Source organism: Gambusia affinis, linkage group LG07 (assembly GCF_019740435.1).
Source record: "Gambusia affinis linkage group LG07, SWU_Gaff_1.0, whole genome shotgun sequence".
Taxonomy (NCBI): Eukaryota; Metazoa; Chordata; class Actinopteri; order Cyprinodontiformes; family Poeciliidae; genus Gambusia; species Gambusia affinis.
This window is the reverse complement of record NC_057874.1, coordinates 314,642-335,511: the sequence shown is the minus strand read 5'-3', so window position 1 is coordinate 335,511 and position 20,870 is coordinate 314,642. Positions and strand designations below refer to the sequence as shown.

The 20,870-nt window shown below is 39.2% G+C and overlaps 1 protein-coding gene across 11 annotated transcripts in view; it reads right to left on the bottom strand.

The window, feature by feature from the left end:
- Nucleotides 1-20,870, bottom strand: part of foxp1b (forkhead box P1b) — a 263,651-nt gene that overhangs the window by 52,114 nt on the left and 190,667 nt on the right. For 8 of the 11 annotated variants that reach the window (XM_044122251.1, XM_044122252.1, XM_044122248.1 and 5 more), the window contains 3 exons: nt 18,069-18,206; nt 17,221-17,316; nt 9,850-10,000 (listed from right to left, as the gene is read on the bottom strand). In XM_044122251.1, the coding sequence (XP_043978186.1) occupies nt 9,850-10,000; nt 17,221-17,316; nt 18,069-18,206 (385 nt within the window). The remainder of the gene's footprint in view (nt 1-9,849; nt 10,001-17,220; nt 17,317-18,068; nt 18,207-20,870) is intronic. The other 3 variants (XM_044122245.1, XM_044122250.1, XM_044122246.1) reach the window with 2 other exon arrangements.

Genomic DNA, 20,870 nt, shown 5'->3' with positions numbered 1-20,870 from the left:
ATACTTTTTCATGACATAATGGGATATAATTTGTAGCAAATCCTATTCATAAAGGAAAAACTTAAAAGAAAGTTATAGGATTTGAATGAGTGGTCTGGCAAAAATGTTTTCTGATTTCCGATTTTTTAATAAACAAAAAACAAGTCTATTTTTGTTTGTTTGTTTCTTTGTCTGTATTGTTTGTTTTTTCATTTTCATTTCAAACGAAAAAACAAACTGCCTGAAAATACACAGACCTTTGGACATGCAGAATTCATAATCACTCAGCGGAGTTCTGAGGCATTGAAGGTCCAAAGTTACCAAAAATTTTTTACATACATCAAAGCATGTGGTCGTGACCAACCCTCAAACTTTGACTATTTGTGATGAAATATCAAGCTGCAATGATTTCCACATAGAAGGTTACAGCTTCTATGTTTTTACCAGGGACAAATACTGTACTGACCAGGGTGCTGTGGTGGCGCAGGGGTGGAACACAACTCTCATGAGGGGACCTTAGTTCTAAATATAAACTTTCTATGTTTAATTACAGACCAGCCCTAATCACATTCACATTGTCAGTTGGTGGCATCACCTTAGAAATAGCAAAATGACTCCCTTTCAACAGGAAGTCATTTGTTTTTTTTCTGCTGGATATCTTACTTTTACTCTTTTATATAAGAATACAACTGTGCCAAGTGACATAAAAACACATGATGAATCCCCTGAACACTGGCTGGTGGCTGAAGCATGTGGGTGTGTCTGGCAGAATGGCAAATTTCAATCCCTCGCCATTTGCATACGGCTAGCTCTAAATCATCAGATTTGCACCAAACTGGATATGAATGACTTGTTAAGCTCTAAAGAGCCCAACAGTTTTATATTGAAATTTGACTCAATGGCGCCCCCAATGTAATTCCAGCAAATATGTCTCCGTGATATTTTTTATGCTCCAAATTTTTTATGCATAATCTTGGAGCACAGCTTCAAACATTGTAGTGGAATATTAATAACATCACTAAAGCCCCTCCCACTCAGAGAAAATACTAGAGATTAATGGATTACTCTCCCTGCTTAATCCTATATGTGACATAAGATTGAGGGTGTATCTACTAACAGTTGAGGACACATAAGATGTATCAAACCCTATAAGTAGTCCTCACCAATCCTTGGCCACAATACAGGAAGTGACAATAACTTCCTACTGAAAGATTGGCCTTCAGCCAAAATTTTAAGACATGCTACTGGACTCTTACTGAACTGGATTGATGGATATTTGGAATATTTGCCAAATGCTTGCCAAGTGGACGAAGGCTGTATGATGTTGCTGCAGCTTTAATTTTGTTTTTTGTTTGTCTTACAGGCTTTTAAATATTTTTTTATATATATTTATATATTTTATTTGCTGTTAATTTCCCCCATTGTGGGACAATAAAGATTATTTTTCTTCTTTCCTATTTTATGATCATATAGGGCAGAGTACATAAAAAACACCCAAAATATTTGGAAAAATACCTTTTGGAACGTGTGCATAGCATCACATCTTAGGTAAAGATACACAGTATATCAGAAAAGGAACATGTTGGTGGTAGTATTATGGTCTGGGCCCACTTTGCTGCCCGGAGAAGGTGATGGAGCCATGACTTCTGCTTTATAGCACAGAATCCTGAAGGAAAATGTCCAGCTATTGGGAGCCAAGGGGATAAAAAAAAAAAATGTTTTAGAGTGTCCTAGTCAAAGTCTGCATTTGTTTTCTTCTCAAAAACCCTCTAAAGTGTATGAATTAAAAATAACTATTCATCTCTTTATACATGACATTAGCATTTGTTGAATGAACTCAAATATCTAAATGTGACAAAAAAGACTAAAATACTTTTCAACTCCTGTATGTACCACCTGAGCCACAAAAACTCACTTATCAGGGCAACAGGAAGAGCTACTGAGAGGTGAGGGAAAAGGGTGGGTGTGAAGGGGTACTGCTCATACCAAATTCATATTTATGAGAGTTACATCCTAACCAACACACTGCAATAATTTATAACAGATACCGTCTGGCTGTCTCCAACACTTTGAACATTAATGTCAAAGGAATTTACAAAAAGAGAGACAAATTATACACCGGATAAAGTGAGTAATTGTTTTTCGCTCAAAACCTGCTATCTATAAGTTTATACTTAATTAGTGCTATCTGTGTTTTTGAAAAGCTAACTCCAATGTGCTCTTTTGGACCAATGCTTTGGTGGAAAAATTGCTGTAATTTGTCTCAGCCAAGAAAGAAATAAAACAAAAGAAATCAAACTATTCTGTAAATAGCATCACAGGCACTAAAAAGCACACCTAATTTCTTAATTAGTGTACTACAGTGAATTTTTGTTTGGAAACGTTTTGATGCTTCCATTTTCTCAGCTTTAAAAAAAGAAAATCCTAGTAACTCTGATTACATGCATTAACAGTGACCTTTTCAAATAATTACACTGATATCCACATTTCTCAAATCAGAGAAATAAAAATAATCGGCTAAAAAGTCATGGCAATTTACTGCCCCCAAATTAGAATCCATAATCACTGGGACACAAACGAAGAAGATCAACCCATCACTTCCGAGACAGTGCCAACAGCTATCTGCAAACCGTAGATTAGATCTTAGCACTGTGGGCCCGACTCGCTGAAGCGTGAAAGGGTTTAGTGATGTGGAAAACAGAAAGGTCATCAATAACTTCAAACAGTCAAGCAGAAAATGTTTAGAATAAAAGGACAAACTGGGGGCCGGGAGCACTAACCTGAGTGTTGTAACAGCTGTCAGATGGAGACACACAGTTACATATCAGCAAAAACAAGCTGGCTGGACATAATGGAACAACCTGGAATGACGGCCTAATCGTTTAGGGGACAGGTCGGTACCTCGTCATGGCAACTGAAAAGAAGTGTCATTGAGGTTTTTTTTAACAACGAGAAACTTTTACTTGTAGTGTCTTGTAAAAAAGGATTACAGTTTTTACAGTAAAACTGCAAGCCTCACTGATTTTGCATTGGCATCTGCCCAATAAGGAGAAAATTAAACTTAAAAGCAGCCATCATAAGCAGGAAAAAGATGGTTTGATCAGTTAGTATCAAAACCACATTTTTTTGCCCTATACGACAGAAAACTAACCCTGACCATCCCTATGGCAAAACATGGAGGTGACAACACCATGCTGTGGGGATACTACTCTGACAGTGACAACGAAACTGGACAGAGGTAATTGGATGAGGGATGTAAGTGAAAATAGGACAGTCTTGGAAGGATACCTGTTTAACAGGAAACAGACTATGTCTATTCCAGAGCCATGCACTTAGTCCTTGAAGGATCCAGTCTAAGTTCAGATGTGAATTCAGTTACCACCATGGAATTGATTATCCTAAATGCTGGTCAGCCACTATGAATTGAGCTATTTTGTAAAAGGGAATGGGAAACATTTCTGTGCACAACTGGAAGAGATAGACCCCCAAAACACTTACAAATCCCAAATTGTCAGATTTAATTTGATTTGTTATTAAAAACAATGCATAATTTCCCCTTCGCAACTCCCAAAATATACCCTTGGAATTTGCTTAATTTTTGAGAGTATGAACCCCTTGAAAATTTCTTCTAAACCTGACTGCTGTATTAAGAATAGGAAGAAACTACAGAATGTTTTTACATCTGACTTTCCTTTAACCTTTGACCACATATTTTTATGCAAGTTACCGGTGGACAAACTGAACTATATTGATCAAAAACATCTGTATATTTTATTGTAAGGGAGTAAAAATACCCTTACAAAAGTGACTCAAATGTCAATGTCCAACAATTGAATACTGGATTAACGTAATGAAAGAGGTCTATGTACTGGAGAAACTGTCCTTTTCTGTCAAAGTGCAGAGGGACACTTTCTACAAGATATGGTCAAAGTGGATTGATTTTGTCAAGCCTGATAGGTCTAGTTTTTGTAAACCTTACAAAATCATCAGAATGATAATTTAATTTGAAATGTAATTTCAAAGATCGAATATACTAGCTACCCCACCAACCCCATCCAAGGTCTGGTTTTTGTTATGTTTGTTTGTTTGTTTTTCTTGGAAAAAAAGAGCAAAAAATGAGAACAAAAGCTATATAATTATATTATTGCAATGTAATGTCCTTTTTAAAAAAAAAAGTTCAATTTAAAAGAAGAATTAGAAGCATTTTTAATTCAGACCTCCATAATTCATATTTACTTTAAGGATGGAGTCCTGATAAATCAAACAGTTGTATCAAAAAACAATGCTGTGAGATGAAGAAACAGGACAGGACAAGCATCTGATGTCTCAGAGGTATTTAGAGATAAGACTGAATAAACAGGATGTTCTGAGCCTGTTGTGAAATCCACCAAAAGTACCTGACCTTATCACTCATATGTGCTTTACTCATGGGGTGTGTGAGCGTTCGCCAGGCATCTAACACACACACACACGCAGCGATTCAACAAAGTGCAATAGGAACAACAGCAAGAACCCCACCCCTGCGCCTTTGGCAATCGTCTACAGGCTGATAACTGATTCCATGGCCAGTCCAAACAATAACACCACTGTACAAACCCTGTTTGTGTTTGCCTATTACCTAAGTACACTCCCCTCCCCCCATAACCTTCTGTTTTATCTTGTTATTTCAAAACTGTTTGTCTTAGCTGAGGAATGAATAGTCAATGTCATGCTCTTAAACCCTAATGACAGAGTCTTTGTCACGAGGGAGCCACTCCTTCGCAAAACATAAATAAAGAAATAAACTTTACGGCCAAACAGGACCGACTGCCGATCGAGTAACAATTTCATGATGACGAGTTCACAGGCAGTTTAGGAACAATAAACTTCTTTGATAAAGGAAACCAATCACAGGTAAAGTGTGGATCGTCCCTTTCTTAGGTGATAATCAGCAGCGGATTTAAAAAGCTAAAGTGATTTAAGACCGTAGGAGAAGTTGCATAAGTCACACACGTTACACACTAATAAGTTCACATGTGGAGCCTTGCAAAAGTTTTCACACTACAATGAGTTTTTTTTCTTTTCATATTTGTCACATGACTACCTAAAGCTCTGATGCGTTTTACTGAGATTTTATTTCAAATTTTTGGACATCTGGAGATTTAAATCAAGATCAGTCAGACTGATTGAGAGCTTTAGAGGTTCACAATAGTTTAGTGCAAATTGGATGATGCATCTATGATTTGGAGACAATCATATGCATATGGCAATGGATTGAAATCTGCCATTTGACCACACCTGCATGGTTCAGCCAGCAGCTAGCGTTGACAGAGTTCATCATCATGTCATTTTATGTCACTTGGCACAGGTTTAAAACTATATGAAAAGTATGATATCCAGCAGGTGACTTCCTATTGGAAGTGGGTGGGGCTCTTTACAGACCAAGGACTGGTCTGTAAAGAGAAATAGAAAGTGCCATTCAACTATGACCTTGTATGTGGAAGTTATTGCACCTTGATAATTCATGGTGAATAGTCAGATTTTGAAACAAAGCCACATCGTTGATGTACGAAAAATTATTTGATAACTGTGATAACTTCACACTACATAAGCAGGGTCACACTCTTTTCTTGTGGAGGTGCTCACGTTTATTTGCTGGAACAAGCTTGCATTGAACATGTCTTACAGTCTGCTTCTTTTCTGCTTCGCAGCTGAAACTAAACTCACAACTCCCTCTGGTGGTCTGGAGTAATAACAAGTTAACATGGACAGAAACTAAATCAATATACTACAATAACGTTTGACCTTCAATGCCTCGAGACTATGCTGAGTGATTCTGAAGTCTGCATCTCAAAAGCAGTAGGACAAGTTCAATCAGATACAAGGTATATAAAAAAGAGAAAATAGTGGCCGACTTCCTGTGGGGTTTGACCAGGGCTCCAAGAGACTTTTCTGTACGTCCTGACAAGATACACGTGTGCCAGTGACGTGCGGTGAGGTTCATAGCTGGTGAGGCACTGACGTCATCAGAATCAGATTTGCAAATAGATGCATAGATTGACAGCAGTTTACAGGTTATGTTTCACTTCTGCATCCTTACACATACAAACTGTAGCTCACAAAACACACATTTCGACATGGATGACTACATTACAACAGTTGTAATGTAGTCATCCATGTCAGCAGTCGAGAGAGGAAAAAATTCACTATCTCTATTATAATCTATCGCTGCACTTGACTTGCTTCCCGAATCGTTTAGCCTAGCTCGCTGTCACTTACTCGGCAGTTGAGGAGTGAACAAGACGAACGTCTGGGATCTTGAGCGCCCCCTGCCATGAGGCAAGAGAACTGCCTGCCTCACCTCGAACCTGTTCTCTGCCGTTTATAATCGCTCATTACACGAAACACGTTACACAAACACAGTTGGTGACAAAAAGCACTGTACATTATATACATAAGCTAAATTATTGGAAATAAGTTCACATATTAAATTAGTTTAAACCATTTTATTGACGCCGTACAGCAACATGCTCTCTCCGCTTAGCAGCCAGCGCAGAGCCAGGGGTTGCGCAATCCAAGGTGAGGCAGAGCTCGCTGCTGCCTCACCGGCATCGCTTCCAAGCATTTGAATGGGAAAATAAGAAAATTCAGCGATTTTGAACAAATAAAAATCGAAATTGGTGAAGCTACATGAAAAATAAATATTTTTTAGTACAAACCACCGGATGAATATAACAATTTAAATTACTTTATGATTATATATTTTCTTTCTTTCCATGATGGCAGGTGAGGCACTGCCTCACCTGCCTCCCCTGACCGCACGTCACTGACGTGTGCCCTGGAATCATAATTCTGGGTCAAAGCATGGCTTGGAGCTGATCATTTAAAATATTCTAGGGGGTGCTGCAGAGAAATTAGGCCATGCCCACAAAAGATTGTTGTGGATTCCTGTTGCGGGGGCAGATACGGATCGATCCCAGTAAGTTTGATGCAGCTGAGGGCAAAATCCCTGGAATTTATAGCCAAACATATGGCAATGGCAACAAAGGTCACTTCACCTGCTCCACTGAAACCAGTCACTGTTGGAAACCACATTACACCAACATGTCTCTGGACACAGTTTCCTGTTGGTTAGGTGAAAGGGGTCAGAAAGAGACCGTTCACAGTATAACACTTCCTTGTCTCAGGTGTGTGACATAATGATGTCATCATTTGACCATTGGGTACTGTAGGGCTCAATCACTGAAAGTTTGGTGCCTCTGTGAGTGTATGTGTAGGAGATATTACAGTTTTGTGTTTCATGCCGCATAGGCAAACTTTGAGGCCTGGCCAGGTCCCTTCAGCATGCACGAAAAGTAAACTTTTTGAGAACTTTTGTTCAGCCATGCCTTATGAAGAAATTGACCAAGTTTGAGCCCAATCGATTGAAATCCCTAGGATTGGTTTGATCAAATGCAAAGGCCGTAAAAAATCGGAACGTCTATCTAAAATGGCTGACTCCCTGTTTGATGCGCACTATGACATTAATAGAGTTCTCTGTGCATCTTGGGGAGTGCTACAAGAGTACCAAGTTTCATGCCTCTTTGATGCAGTAAAGTCAATGTGGAGGTTGTTTGTTTTGAAAGTTGTTAGGTGGCGCTGTTGAGACGTTTCTTGTGCGATTCTTTGCAACAACCTTAAAATACGTAATTTTCATGCAGACTTGTCACGTACGTCAAGTTAGGTGAGCTTTTGAATATGATAAGGCCCCCAAGAAGCTAATTCATTTGACGGAACAATCGTCATAAGAAGAAGAAACAGTACGATTACAATAGGCCTTTGCGGCGTTTCGCTGCTCGGGCCTAAGAAATAGAACTTTCTCTTCAGTTTATCCCTTCAGACTGAGCCCTCACACTTTGTTTGAGTTAGATATAGGAACAATCTAGACACAATTCATGTTATCGTTTACATTCAGCAAAAATGTGATTCTTTTATCTTTCATCCATTAACTGTTAACAAAATGAAACCTGGAGATGTAGGTATTATTCAAATTCATTGCAATGCACCATGTAAAGGGACAGATAACTCAAAACCACTCATATTATTATTTTTTATTGATCTCTGTGTTGGCTATGCTACACACAGACTGTTGCCCTAGCAATTGACTGACAACAGATCCACAAGCTCATTAGAATTCAACACATCAACATTTTACACAAAAAGAACAGAACATTCAGTCCATTACACTTTTATGTTTTCAGGCTTATGATTATTGTGCGATTACTAATAAGTCATTGTCTGAACACATCAATGGTTGACTAGCTAATTTAAAGACCTGCAATACTGACGTTCTGTCAGAACTGGATCTTCTCTTTCTGTGGTGTCAGGTCATCTGCAAGTCATTTAGTACCAAGTTCTACACAAACATCCATAAACAGAGAGGGGTGACCATTGTCCAGCCACAACCCAACCCAGCCCAGTCACAAACGGCTCTCTTCACTGGCCAGAACTGGTAATCAGAGACCAACTGAAGTGATGCGGCAATATGATATTGTTTCGTCAAGGCGGAATTTTGACTTAGAGGTGTACAGTCATAATCCCACAGAAGGTAGCTTCGCCCCATTGGCTTCACAGCCAAGCACATATGCCAAATGTCTGCCCTGTGGTTCCTCTTGTACTGGGCCGGGCTGCTATTATAACAACACATTATCAGTAGGGTAAAACTAACCTCATTCACAATGGTCTAAACCCAGTTCATGTTCCCTATCAATCCAATGCTTGGTGAGTTCTGCTTCACAATGATAGGAAGAGCCAACATCGAAGGATCAAACAGAAACGTCACTATGAATGCTTGGCCGCCACAAGCCAGTTTTTTTCTGACACCTCCTGTTTAAAACCCAAAAAGTCAGAAGGATTGTGAGGGCCCGCTTTTAGGGTCTGTATTCACACTGAAAATCAAGATCAAGTGAGCTTCAGCTAATGAAAAAACGTGGTCGCTTTTATTTTTTTTAAATTGAACCAAAAGACACCAAATTCCACAGCACATCTATGTGCCAAGGTTGTCAAAGTCATGCTAGCATAACTAACCTACTTACCTTTCCCTCACAATTTTTATTTTTATTCAAACTCTTTCCTGAAGTGCGTCCCCTCCTATATATATTAAGCATGCATTTAAGATTTAGCTGACAACTTCGCAGCTGAAACAAATGCCGGTTGTTGTTGGCAATCCGGCCTCCATATGAGTTTAACAGGGGGGGGCATCAACTTATTTCGGGGGGGCAAAATTAATCTACATAGCTGAGCATAAACAACACCAGTAGCCTACAGGCTACTTGTTGATAAGCTTAAGGTGCTGTATTGGTATTAGCTAGTCATCATTTAGCTAACATTACCTGTATTGAACAGTATTACTCAACTCACTGTTAGTTTGTGGGGTAAAATGTGCCAAGTTCTTTGTTTTGCTGGTTTGCTGCCATGATTCTAACAGACACCTGCGCAGCAGCACCAGGTCTCCTTTGCTGCTGCACAGGTATGACCCAGCGCAAGCATCTCAGCGTTCATGTTGTGTTTAAAGATGACTCGGAAAAACAGGTTACGATATGTTAACAATTAAACCGTTTTAACTGCTGAAAAAAAGGACAAAGGACACAGACATGGGAAGTGCGGAAGTCCCTATTGTATAAAATTGATAGTTGGCCACTCAGAGGTAAAAACAACAAATAGCTTCCAGTCCAGGGGGGAGCACTGCTGAATCTGTGGGCGGGCAATGCCCCCCCAATGCCGCTGGGCCTGGTTGTTTTATTTTTATTTTTTAGCAGGATCTTGCATGCATAATGTCACAGTACAACATGATGATACTTTAGTTGAGCTTCTGTGCACTGGTGGAGAGGCAGATGTAAAAGTGGTACTAACCCTGAGTGAGCGAGTGCAGCGGCAGACTGGTCTGTCCTGGCTGTATGGTGAGCAGCCCTTGTCTCTGAAGGTTGAGCAGATGTTGTTGCTGAACCTGCTGGACCTGTAGGAGCTGCTGCTGGAAGGCCAACTGCTGCGGTGACACCTGCTGCTGGAGGCACAAATGAAAAAACCTACCGTAAGCCAACAAACACACACTGTATGCTATACAATCCACTTGTCCTCTCTTCCACTTTGGTCTTTCTTCAGTCCGGGCTGTAAATGTGACAGTTTGGAGTCCTAACCCTGATTCATAAAAAAGCAGTTTAGGCCTTCCCACACAACGAAGCAATATAACTTTTATAGATTTCGTCTTAAGAGGAAGTTTTTTTCCGGGCCCACTTAAGACAGGTAGGTCTCTGCTTTTCTCTCTTTTAATTAACACCAGTCGGGAGGCAAATGACAAACAATGAAACAACACAGTTAATCATTCATAATTAGAGCCACAGGAATTTAATTACAGCCATTCATAATTCAGCAAACAATGTGCGACTAAATCAAAGTGCTTAATAACCACCCTAGAAACTCACAAGTCTCCCAGGCATGGTGCTGAGCTTGGGGATACGCGCTTCCCCCAGCCAGCCAACCAGCGCAGCAAGCTGCGTTCAATCACACGTTGACGGGAGAGAGAGTTGTTTTCTTCATCTCGCTGGGATATATAAGACATGGTATAAGTCTTACTCAATATTTATTTATTAGACTTCTTGATCTGGGACCTGAGTTTGAATTTTGTAACAAGCAAAAATTGTGAAATGGTAGGACAATAAAAATCTTGGAATCCTTGAATAAGATTATTTTATTTGTCATTATGTTTCTAGACTACAACGAAATTGGAGTGGTACCCTCGGTGATGAGTAGATAAATAAATACAATCTTAATCAGTCCTTGGGGTGCAGCATAAGGGTGTGAGTGTCTGCAGGGGTGCAGAGAGGATGGAAAGTGGACAGATTCATTCCATAGCTCTTGGGAAAAAGCTGTTCCTTAGCCAAAAGGTTGTGCTCTGTATATATTTGTACCGTGTCCCAGACGGCAGCGGTACAAACACTTTGTACTTTGCCCTCTGTGGGTGGGATCAGTGGCAATACAAGTGGTCTTCCTTTCCAGGTTTGGTAACTGACTCCCCACGATCCACTGGGCAGTTTTCACCACCCTGGCCATGTCCGTTTTGTCCTGGACTGTGCAGTTGCCATACCACACAGTAACACTGAGGCATGCTCTCAATCATGGGTCTATAGAAATTCTTGAGTAACTGAGCAGGGAGTCTGACCCTTTTCAATTTCCTGAGGAAGAAGAGTCTTTGTTGGGCCTTCTTCTTCAGAAGAGGTGTTCAGTGGCCGGGTCAGGTTCAAGGTGATGTGGATACCCAGGAATTTGATGTTGTCCATGCGCTCCACTTCCTTCCATTGAATTGTAACAGCTGGGCGCACTGTCCTCCTGGACCTCCTATAGTCCACTATGAGCTCTTTGGTCTTGCTGGTGTTGAGCACCAGGTTATTTGGTTAACATCACTGGGACAGGTTCTGGATCTCCTCTTTGTACAGGGCCCCATCATCGTTTCTTATCAGACCCACAACGGTGGTATCATCTGCAAACATTAGTTAGTGTGACCGGGCGGTAGTGATTTAGGCCAGTCACAGCAGAATGTTTGGTACAGCAGCTGCTTCACCCACAGAAGTTGACTTGAAAAAGTGAAACATGTGAACTTTGCTCATATGAAAAAGTAATATGAAAGCAAAGCAAGAAAACAAACAATGATGCAAGCCACACTTGTCATTTTATTTTATAGCTTTTAATGAGGAAAGATAAGGTGGCGATGGATAGCAGCCATAAATCATAATGAGTCGCAGCTGTCAATAATAATGACTGGCAGCCCTCAGCGTAATCACGGAGTTGCATTGAACACTTTTTATAAGGTAAAAAGCCTCACATTCATAGATTTATAAGTATATAAAACATATCAAATATCGCATTATGGAAAATAGGGGTGTAGCGATATACTAATCTCACAATATGGTACGATACATGATATTCTACTCACTATACAATATATATCATGATATTCGGCAAACAATACCATTTAATACACTTTTATGATTTTCTGAAAGATTTTAGAGGGACAGAGTGATTTTGGTGACATTTTGTCTTCCATAGACTTGGATTTAATCAGTTTTCAGTTGGATTTAATTAACTGAAAACTGATTAAAGGCCCCAACTACACAATACCTCGCTCTGATGGGAAAGAGACTTAGAGTCTACAGCTGGACAAAATGAATCAAAAATGCTGTGAGAAAATTAGTTTAGTCATGAGAAAAAGGCATTTCTACTTTGACTCCCGAATTTAGCTGTGGCTGCAAGCTGCTGGGGGAGTGGCTCCGCCTCATCCCGTAGTGATCGACTCCTTGGAGATGTGCAGCACCACCATTCCCCTGCTTGGATCTCTGAGTTGCTACCTCTCAAACTGCCATGATCTCATTGTACTCTCCATCTCTGATACTCTTTGTCAGTTGCTAATAAGAAAAATCGATCAGCCATCGTCATCATGGCACTGCGCGCAGACTCTGGCTGCAGGTTTTCCCTCATCGTCTTCCGGCTCAAAACAGACTGCCACTACCTGCTGCGTGTTCATTCTTCAGGTAATCCTTTATATACAGAACAGAAACTACTAAGCTAAAAACAAATTATAAAGTTGATGCCACCGATCGCTCCAATATCCAAACTTTGAATTAATTTTGCAATCTCACTGTATTTGCCGCTACTCTGGTTGTGCCGCGATTCCGTTACTGCTTCTCTTTCATGATTTCTTGTGCAACTTTACTTCATTTCTTAGCAACAAAATACATCCCATCGTTATTTGTTGAAGATTTGAAATTTCTGAAAACAAAGGAAACAAATGTTGCGTTTAATTTTTTTATGTTTGGTAGCTCATCCCCTTTCACATTCCCAGAAAAGCTGTTTTTTGACACTTCTTTGACATTTGGAAAAACACGGTTTATTTATTTTAGCATAACTGTGGTTTTACTTGGCCCATTAACACAATTTAAAAACTGTTGTGTAGTTTATAATATGTACTTTCAGCACAAGTGAGACTAGAGGAGGCAGAGTCTTGCTGCTACGCCGTCACAATTCAGACATGTTAAAGAGAGGTGTATAAGCCTATGGACCCCTATGGTTTAATGTATCGATACTCGCAAATAAAAAATCAATACCTTCCGAGGGGAAAAAAATGTTATAAATACTATAGAATCGATGTGTGATATAAATGTGATATATGATATAAATCACGTAGTGTAAATTCAGGCAGAGTCGACAATTTGATCAACAGGGAGGGAGGAGGTAGCATTCGATTTCTAAACTAGCTATTTACAACTATAGTAAATACCGCAGTCTATGAGCCTCGCCCAGGTGTGTTACCTTCACAGATAAATGAGCTCAAACAAGTAGAAGCCATGAATAAACTGATAAAAACAACTTTGTAAAACAATTACAGTTGCTCTGTTCAATACTACAGTCTCTAACTTCCCATGTCCACCATAGCACCTAGAATGATTAGGAAACCTGGTTGCAAAAGGTCAATATCCCAACCACTGTTACACATAGGATTTGTGTGGCCTTTTAAAATAAAGCTAACTGAAAATTTCGAAATTAAAGCCTCAATGTTCCTTACCTACTCCCTACATATTAAGCTGAGAAATGCAGAAACTTGCCAGGTTTAAAAAAAGAAACCTTGATGAACTTCCAAACTTTACTAAATGTAAAAAATACATTTAGTTGCAAATGTATTTAAATACTATCAATTTAAGACTTTTATGAGCTAAAACTGAAATAATTGAAGTCAAGACTTCTTCCAACCTGGCAGAAATACCGGTTTTAACTATGAAATGAACTGAAAAACCATCACTACATTCGCACAGTTAAAGTCAAAATAAGACTGCCTGAGATCCAACAGGATACTTGGTCTGTTTATGAGTACACAAGACCAGTTGTCAAATCGGGTGTGGAGCGGGGGAGGGAACAGGGCACTAAAAGCATTGCCGGGGCTGCCAGGCTGTGCACCACACCCTTTTACTAAACACAGGACACACCACTCTGTTTACTTCTCACAATTGAGCGAATAGAGAGAAAAAAATCTCCGTGCAGCATGGTAGACAGGTCACAGACTGGCGGCTTTGAAACCACTGAATCAGCCAGATAAAATGGGACTCCCTCCGCGGTCACTGTTTGCTCTGTCAAAAGGGTCTCAATGGTGTTCCCCTGCCTCACGCCCAGCACAGGCTAACAGGAAACGATGTTTTATTTCCTCTGGATTCACAAGCAACATCTCACACAGGTCGACCCGGGATCTCATCTGATCTTTCCTAGTCGGTTATTTTTCTGAAGTTTTCCTGTGTGCAGTTGTTCATTTTTTATCACCTCTCTTCCCTGACAGCCCTTCGGATGGAGATAATAGTGCTTACGGGGGCGGGACTTCACATGGAACAATGTCTTTCATCAGAAACATTAAATAAATAGAGGGCGTCTCGGCAGAAAGAAAAAGAAAATTGAGCGCGGCGAAGATGAATTTAACCCTCTCCCCTTCACAATTTTTCCCCTCTCTCTTTTAGTCCCATCAGCTGACAGCAGCTCCTGTGCACTCCCAGCATGAAGGCACATTAACCCCTCCTCTACCTCACTGCTCCAACTCACCCTAAACCCAATAGACCAAATAAGAGGTTAACAAGAAGTGGCACGAGGGAGAGAAAAATACAGTCTCTGATAAATGAGAAAGAGTGGCAGTGGCAGGCCCCTTCATTGTGGAGTTTCAAATATAAAGTTAAAGATCTTTGAAAAACAAAATTTTGATGTCTTTAAAATAAAAGGGGGCACAAAGCAACAACAGGGGGTTATTGTCTGGCAGCCACAGGGGAGTCGCTGCATAATTCCCCATTCTGTCTTTTGATGGCTGCTGGAAAAAGTGGGGGAAAAAAAGAAAAAAGAAGCAAGCAAGCTGGCGCGTGGGGAGGAGAAAGAAAAGAGAATCTCTCAAGACAGCATTCATTTCCTGTGATCATACATAATATGGTTAAAAAGTAGACTTTCTTTTCTTCCTCTTTTTCTTCTCATGCTCCATTCAATTGATCAATTGCATCCCCCTCCTTGTTCCCTCCTTTTGCTGCACTAATGTTTACATCAGATGTGAGTTTGGTGACAGGCCTTATCTGAGGCCGAAGAGCGCCGCTGTCATGATGATTTATGGGAGCATCACACCACAACTTGTCCAAACTGAAGCCCGCAGTTCATTAATTAGGGAACTAGAACTTTGAAGTTTGTCGATAGGGGAGGGCAAGACGCTTTTCAACAGTGTGTGCATCGAGCAGTGCGAGAGGCTAGGCTTAATTTTTCCGTCATCCCCCAACATGCCTGTTTTTACTCTCCAAATACCAAATTCAACGGGGACTGGAGCATAAAAAAATTCCAGTTTGTCTTCGAACTTCTTCTGACCATGGACTAATTTACTTTGTCCATAGTGACGTCCATAACCACCCGTCGTTAACAAATATTAAGCTGTTTGGCTTTGAGCAAGTCCCGTCACAAGACGGAGAGGTTATTGGTGTAGGGGACGGAGGAGAGGATTCAAGAAAAAAAAGAAGCTGGGAGCGTTCTTTGCGCTGATATCTCACAATTACATGCCTTTTCTCCCTCTGCATTTCCATGTTAATTACCAAGAAAAATCTCTCCGATTTATATGCGCCCTGTTATTTTTCTATTCCATTTAGCCTTTCATTTTGTCTTACACACAGTTCACAGGAGCGGTCATCTTTTTTGTTTCAGACGACACGCGTACTGGACAAAAGGGTCAGTCTTCTTTTATTGTCTGTCATCAGCTTTAGCATCTCAGTTAATAAAATATTTAACAGGTGTGTGTCTTAAGGGGTAGTAATTTTGATGTAGTTTCTTCTGTAAATATCTTGAAATAATATTTACAACTCTAGCTTACAAATAACTTTTCAGCAAGATACAGAAGTTTGTTTTAAGTCAATAATTCCTTAATATTGATTTTTAAAAAAGGTGGTAATTCCACTGGCAGATTATTTCACTTGTAACATGGGAAAAATATCTTGTATTAAGTGTCACAAACTGCCAGTGGAACTACCATTTTTTAAAATCGATATTATGTTTGTATTTTGCGGAAAAGTTACTTCTACAAGACAGTAAATAAGTTACAGATGACTTACATTAAATCCACTAAAATCTGCATTAGAAACTAGACTAAAAGTAAAATAGATTTTGTGTTTTTGTTACTAACCCCTCAAACGTTTGAACGAGATTTTTATGGAGTGTAGCCAATGACCTCAGAAAAATCCTCCACAAGTTAAGGAGAAAAATGACTAGACTGTGATACAAAATTCAGATTAAACTTAACTCCTTAATTACAGGAACCCCTCCATAGAAAATCTATGGTATATCACTTAAAAGAAGACAAGAGACAACAAAGCAACCTGCACTTCCTCAACAAGTTTGATACTCTATTCCATGCAATAGGAAGCCTGGCCAAGTCCTGAGTGCATATTCTGTGCAGGTGTGTTAATATACTAATACATAAAGGTTTGGTGTTTTTTACATCAATGACAAACATGCAGCAATTTTCACTACATGATCGTCGAGGAAGACTGAATGCTGCAAATTAATGACTCAATGCAATGTGCTGGGTTCCCTAGATAGAAACTTTTGATTAAATATACTGTCATGTTTGAGATTAATAAGAATGTGGGTGTGCGTGTGTTTGTGTGTGTGATTGAATTGAACATATTTTTTCTAAAGTGCCTAGTGAAGAGAGTTGTTGAAATTTGGCGATATGTAAATAAACTGAATTTACTCAATTTTGGGCTTTTCCAACAAAATTTACAGGAACAAGTCATTGAAATATATCACTGTAATTAACAAACCTACATACTTTACCAGCTTTCCTTTTTTGAATTGAGTCACTTGAAATTGGTGAACCTGTTCAATAAATTTTTGACTCTACCAGAAAAAACCCTCTCATCCCCCTAAAAAACCCCATTGAAAGCTGTCAAATATTCCATATTTCACAGGGAGACAATTTCACAACTAGAGGCACCGAATTCTTAGCACAGTATGAGTCAGTTGTTAACATTTACCCAGCAATTCTGACATGCTAATCAGAAGCATGAGTGCACTTGATTCCCTCCCTCTCTCCTTCCTTGTCGGTCTGCGCTCTAAACCACAGTCTGAAAGACTGATGGAGTTCAGGGAGAACACACACATGCCTTCCATGCCTTCCATCTGGCCAGTCGTTTTGGAAATGGCAGGCGGTCAGAGTGATGTCAGCTTTACCTCTTTGCTCTGCTTGCTGCCTGCATGTTGCTGCTGCTGGAGGAGCTGGAGATGGAGCTGTTCCTGCTGCTTTTTGTAAAACTCTTGAAGTTGCTGCTGCAGAGGAAATGAGAAGGATGACCGAAAGAGTCAATGTTTTGCTCGCTTTTACAGGAAAAAAAAAAATAAATAAAAAATTGAAGTTATTGCAGATAACTTAAACAAAATAACGAAAACATTGAGAAAACATTTTAGTTAACTGAAGTAAACAAAAACTTTAATTAAGGTGGGAAAACTGTAACTACCTGGATCTTTGTCGTGTTTAGAAAACTAAAACATATTGAAATCAAGGGTATGACACCCTTTGTTTTTGTGACTATATAAGCTTTTTAAACTGATGTGAGTTTCATTTATTTTTTTCCCCACACAAGTAGTTTACGGCACACCATAATCCTCCTTACGCTGAAAGTTGTGACAAAACACCAGTCAGTAGGTTGCTTAACAATAATTGAATATATTTTTGAAAGTGGTACTTTCTGTTGCGTATTCATTACCCAATCGATGGTCACAACTCAATAATCTATAATGTGTCACACAATAATCACAACTCAATACTTTGACCTTTTTGAATTATGCACCTAAAAATTAACTAAAGTATGAAAAAAACTAAAACTACAACTAATGAAATCTAAACTGAAATTAAACAATATTTACTTAATAAAAGCTAGCAAACACACTGAAAACTGGTTAAAACTAACTCAATCAGTCAAACAAAAAGTGACAAAAAAAAATAAAGATAAACTACAATGAAAAACCCAGAACTGTTGTGTCTGAAAGAAGTGAGTCAGTGACAGCGTGGCACATTTTACCTGCTGTAGCATGAGGGCCTGCTGCTGCTGGAGGAGGACCTGGAGCTGCTGAGGGCTCAGGACTTGCTGCTGAAGAATCTGCTGCATTTGCTGTGGAGTTATCACTTGAGGTGTCATCATAGCCACTGACACTGGAACCTGCACAGACAAGTCGCAGCGAGGGGAAAAAAATAAGCAAAAGCCAACTTACATTGTCAAAGGATACTAAATACTGAGTTACCATATCCGGCCCACCACAGCTATTTCTGTGGCCCTCTAAACCTCTGAGAACTTCAGGATAACAGCTGTGATTAAAAATAATTCAATAAATCAAATCAGTTTTGATTGATATGGCCAAATGGCATCAATGTGAAAAGATGTCAAATAATATTTAATCTTAAGGAGTACAAATCGAATGCAGAGAAAGATATATTTTAATAATTTGTCAGTTCAGCCTGTCACAAAAAGCAATTAAACAATTAATTGCACAATTTTCATTTTGATGATTAATAATTTTTGAAGGGCAATTTTGTTTACAGTGTTCAGAATGGATTTTATTTATGACTTTGCTTGTGTTCTTTATTTTTTAAATTTCTGTTTCATTTATTGTTTTTGGTTGCTTGGTGTTTTATTTTGGATATTTAAAATGTTGTCCATTTCTAGTATTAAGTGTTCTGTACAAAATTATGGTTCACTAGTGTTTAAGTCAGTAAAGTTGCATTATTAAGCCGCTATAAACATATAACTTAAAAATGGTCTCAAATGAACAGAATTGTCCTATTATAATAATAGGATAATGATAATTATATCGTCCAGCAAAATACAAGATTGTGACAACCCTGTCGTTAATAGGTAGTTTTATCAAAATGCTCTGCCATAACCGGCTCTTTGAAATTGAGTTTCCCATTGAGGGATCCTTGAACTAAATCATGAGTCATATCCATTCCCTATCTTCACAAGTCAATCATTAAAAACAGAAATGTACTGTACATACATTGCAGTACATTCTGCATTAAACTACATATCCCTGCATTAAGCAGGGATATGTAGTTTTAATGATTACATGATCTGAAATCTCATCTTTAGACCTCTCTTTCTCATTCTCCATTCATTCGATAAGATCTGTTATTGTTGTAGTACCCTCTGAGATTGCTCTTTAAGCTGCCCAACATATAAAATAGTAAATGGACTGAAGTTAAATTGTGCTTTTTGTCACAGTTGCTCCGTTCAAACTCACAAATGCACACAGATTCATACACTCATATACAAATCTATGAGAAAACTGGGGTTAAGTGCCATTCTGGGGGGAAACCAACACTTTCCTAATGGAAAACAACTTCTCTTCCCAATGATAAAACATGGTGGAAGCAGCATCATGCTTTGGGAATGCACTTGAGGTTGAGTTATGAACAGATATGGACTCTATTTATAAGCCAGGCAAATTCTGAAAGCAGCTAGGTGGACTAGGTGTTTATTTAGTATAAATAAGCATTGATGAAGTTGCTGTTTCAGTTAACCTCCCCACAATGCTTTGCTACATAACTGTCACTTTCACATGACCAACCTGCCCCACTTCCCAAATGGCAATAAGTTGGAAATAAATATTGGTTAATATAAACCTGGTTTTATTTACCAGATCAATTTTGACATGTTAATAATAGACTAATATTGAACCAATACTGAAATGTTAAAAAATGACTATCGGCCGATTTCCATATCAGTACCACTTCCCTAATTTAGGTGGATCAGTTTGTCATGTAAAGCATAATAAAGGTTAAGAAAATTAAAGAGCAGTCATCCTAAATATGAACTTGTTATACTTTACGATATGCAGAGCAGATAAAACATCCTAAATGCTATAAAATGGACAAACGAAAGGAAAAAAGGAAAATACTACTGAATTAAAATACAGATCAAAATAACTAAAATAACAGTATAGATTAGATTATTATGACTGTATTAAACTACATGTTTTATTCTATTACTTTTTTTAATTAAAAGTGATCTCACTATGTTGTATATTTGTGTCAATACCATAAAACTGTGTGTGTGCTTTTTTACGCATTTCGTGAGTGTCCACTGAGGATGTGAAAGACTGCATCCAAAACTCCTGTGGTTCATTCTCTGCACCCACTCGCCTTGTCATGTCCGACTATCTCATTAGAGACACTGTCAGCGGCGATGTGCTGTTTTAAAGATGCAGATAGCCCCGAGGAGGAGCAAGAAAGGGAGGAGGAGGAGGAACCGTGGTGGCAAAAAACTCTAGAGGACCTCTAATTCTTACAGGAAAGGTGTAAGTGCATGACTCCTCCAAACAAGTGATTTGTTGTGACATTGAAAGAGCGTCCACAGTTGTCAGAGAGCCTTAATTGCTCCGATGACACCAGGCAGTCGGAGTGTGTCGGGGAACGCCGCCACTCGCCTCTGTGATGTGAAATGCCATTAAAATCCCCTTACCTTAACATTCAGATGACAAACAGCGAGGCACTGCGCTGGATGTTGTGTCTATTGTACTTTTTTTTTGCGCAAAGACAGCGACAAGGAATACACAAGCACATCTCTGCTCCTGTCAACAGTCCATGCTGGTGCTGACACCCCATCGTTGCAGAGGAAGCCACATTTCAGAGCCGTCTCAGAGCTAATGACAGCCCTTTGAATTTTTCATGCGTTTCTGAATGTAATTTAGCCATTTAAGATTTTTTTTTTTGGACATCCGTAAAAGCTTAATTATTTTTCTTAACATAGCATTAAACAAAAACAAAGCCGTGCCATAGTCAGCAGAAGAAAAGGAGCTTTGATGCTCTCCGCTAAGTTTGTTGAGCC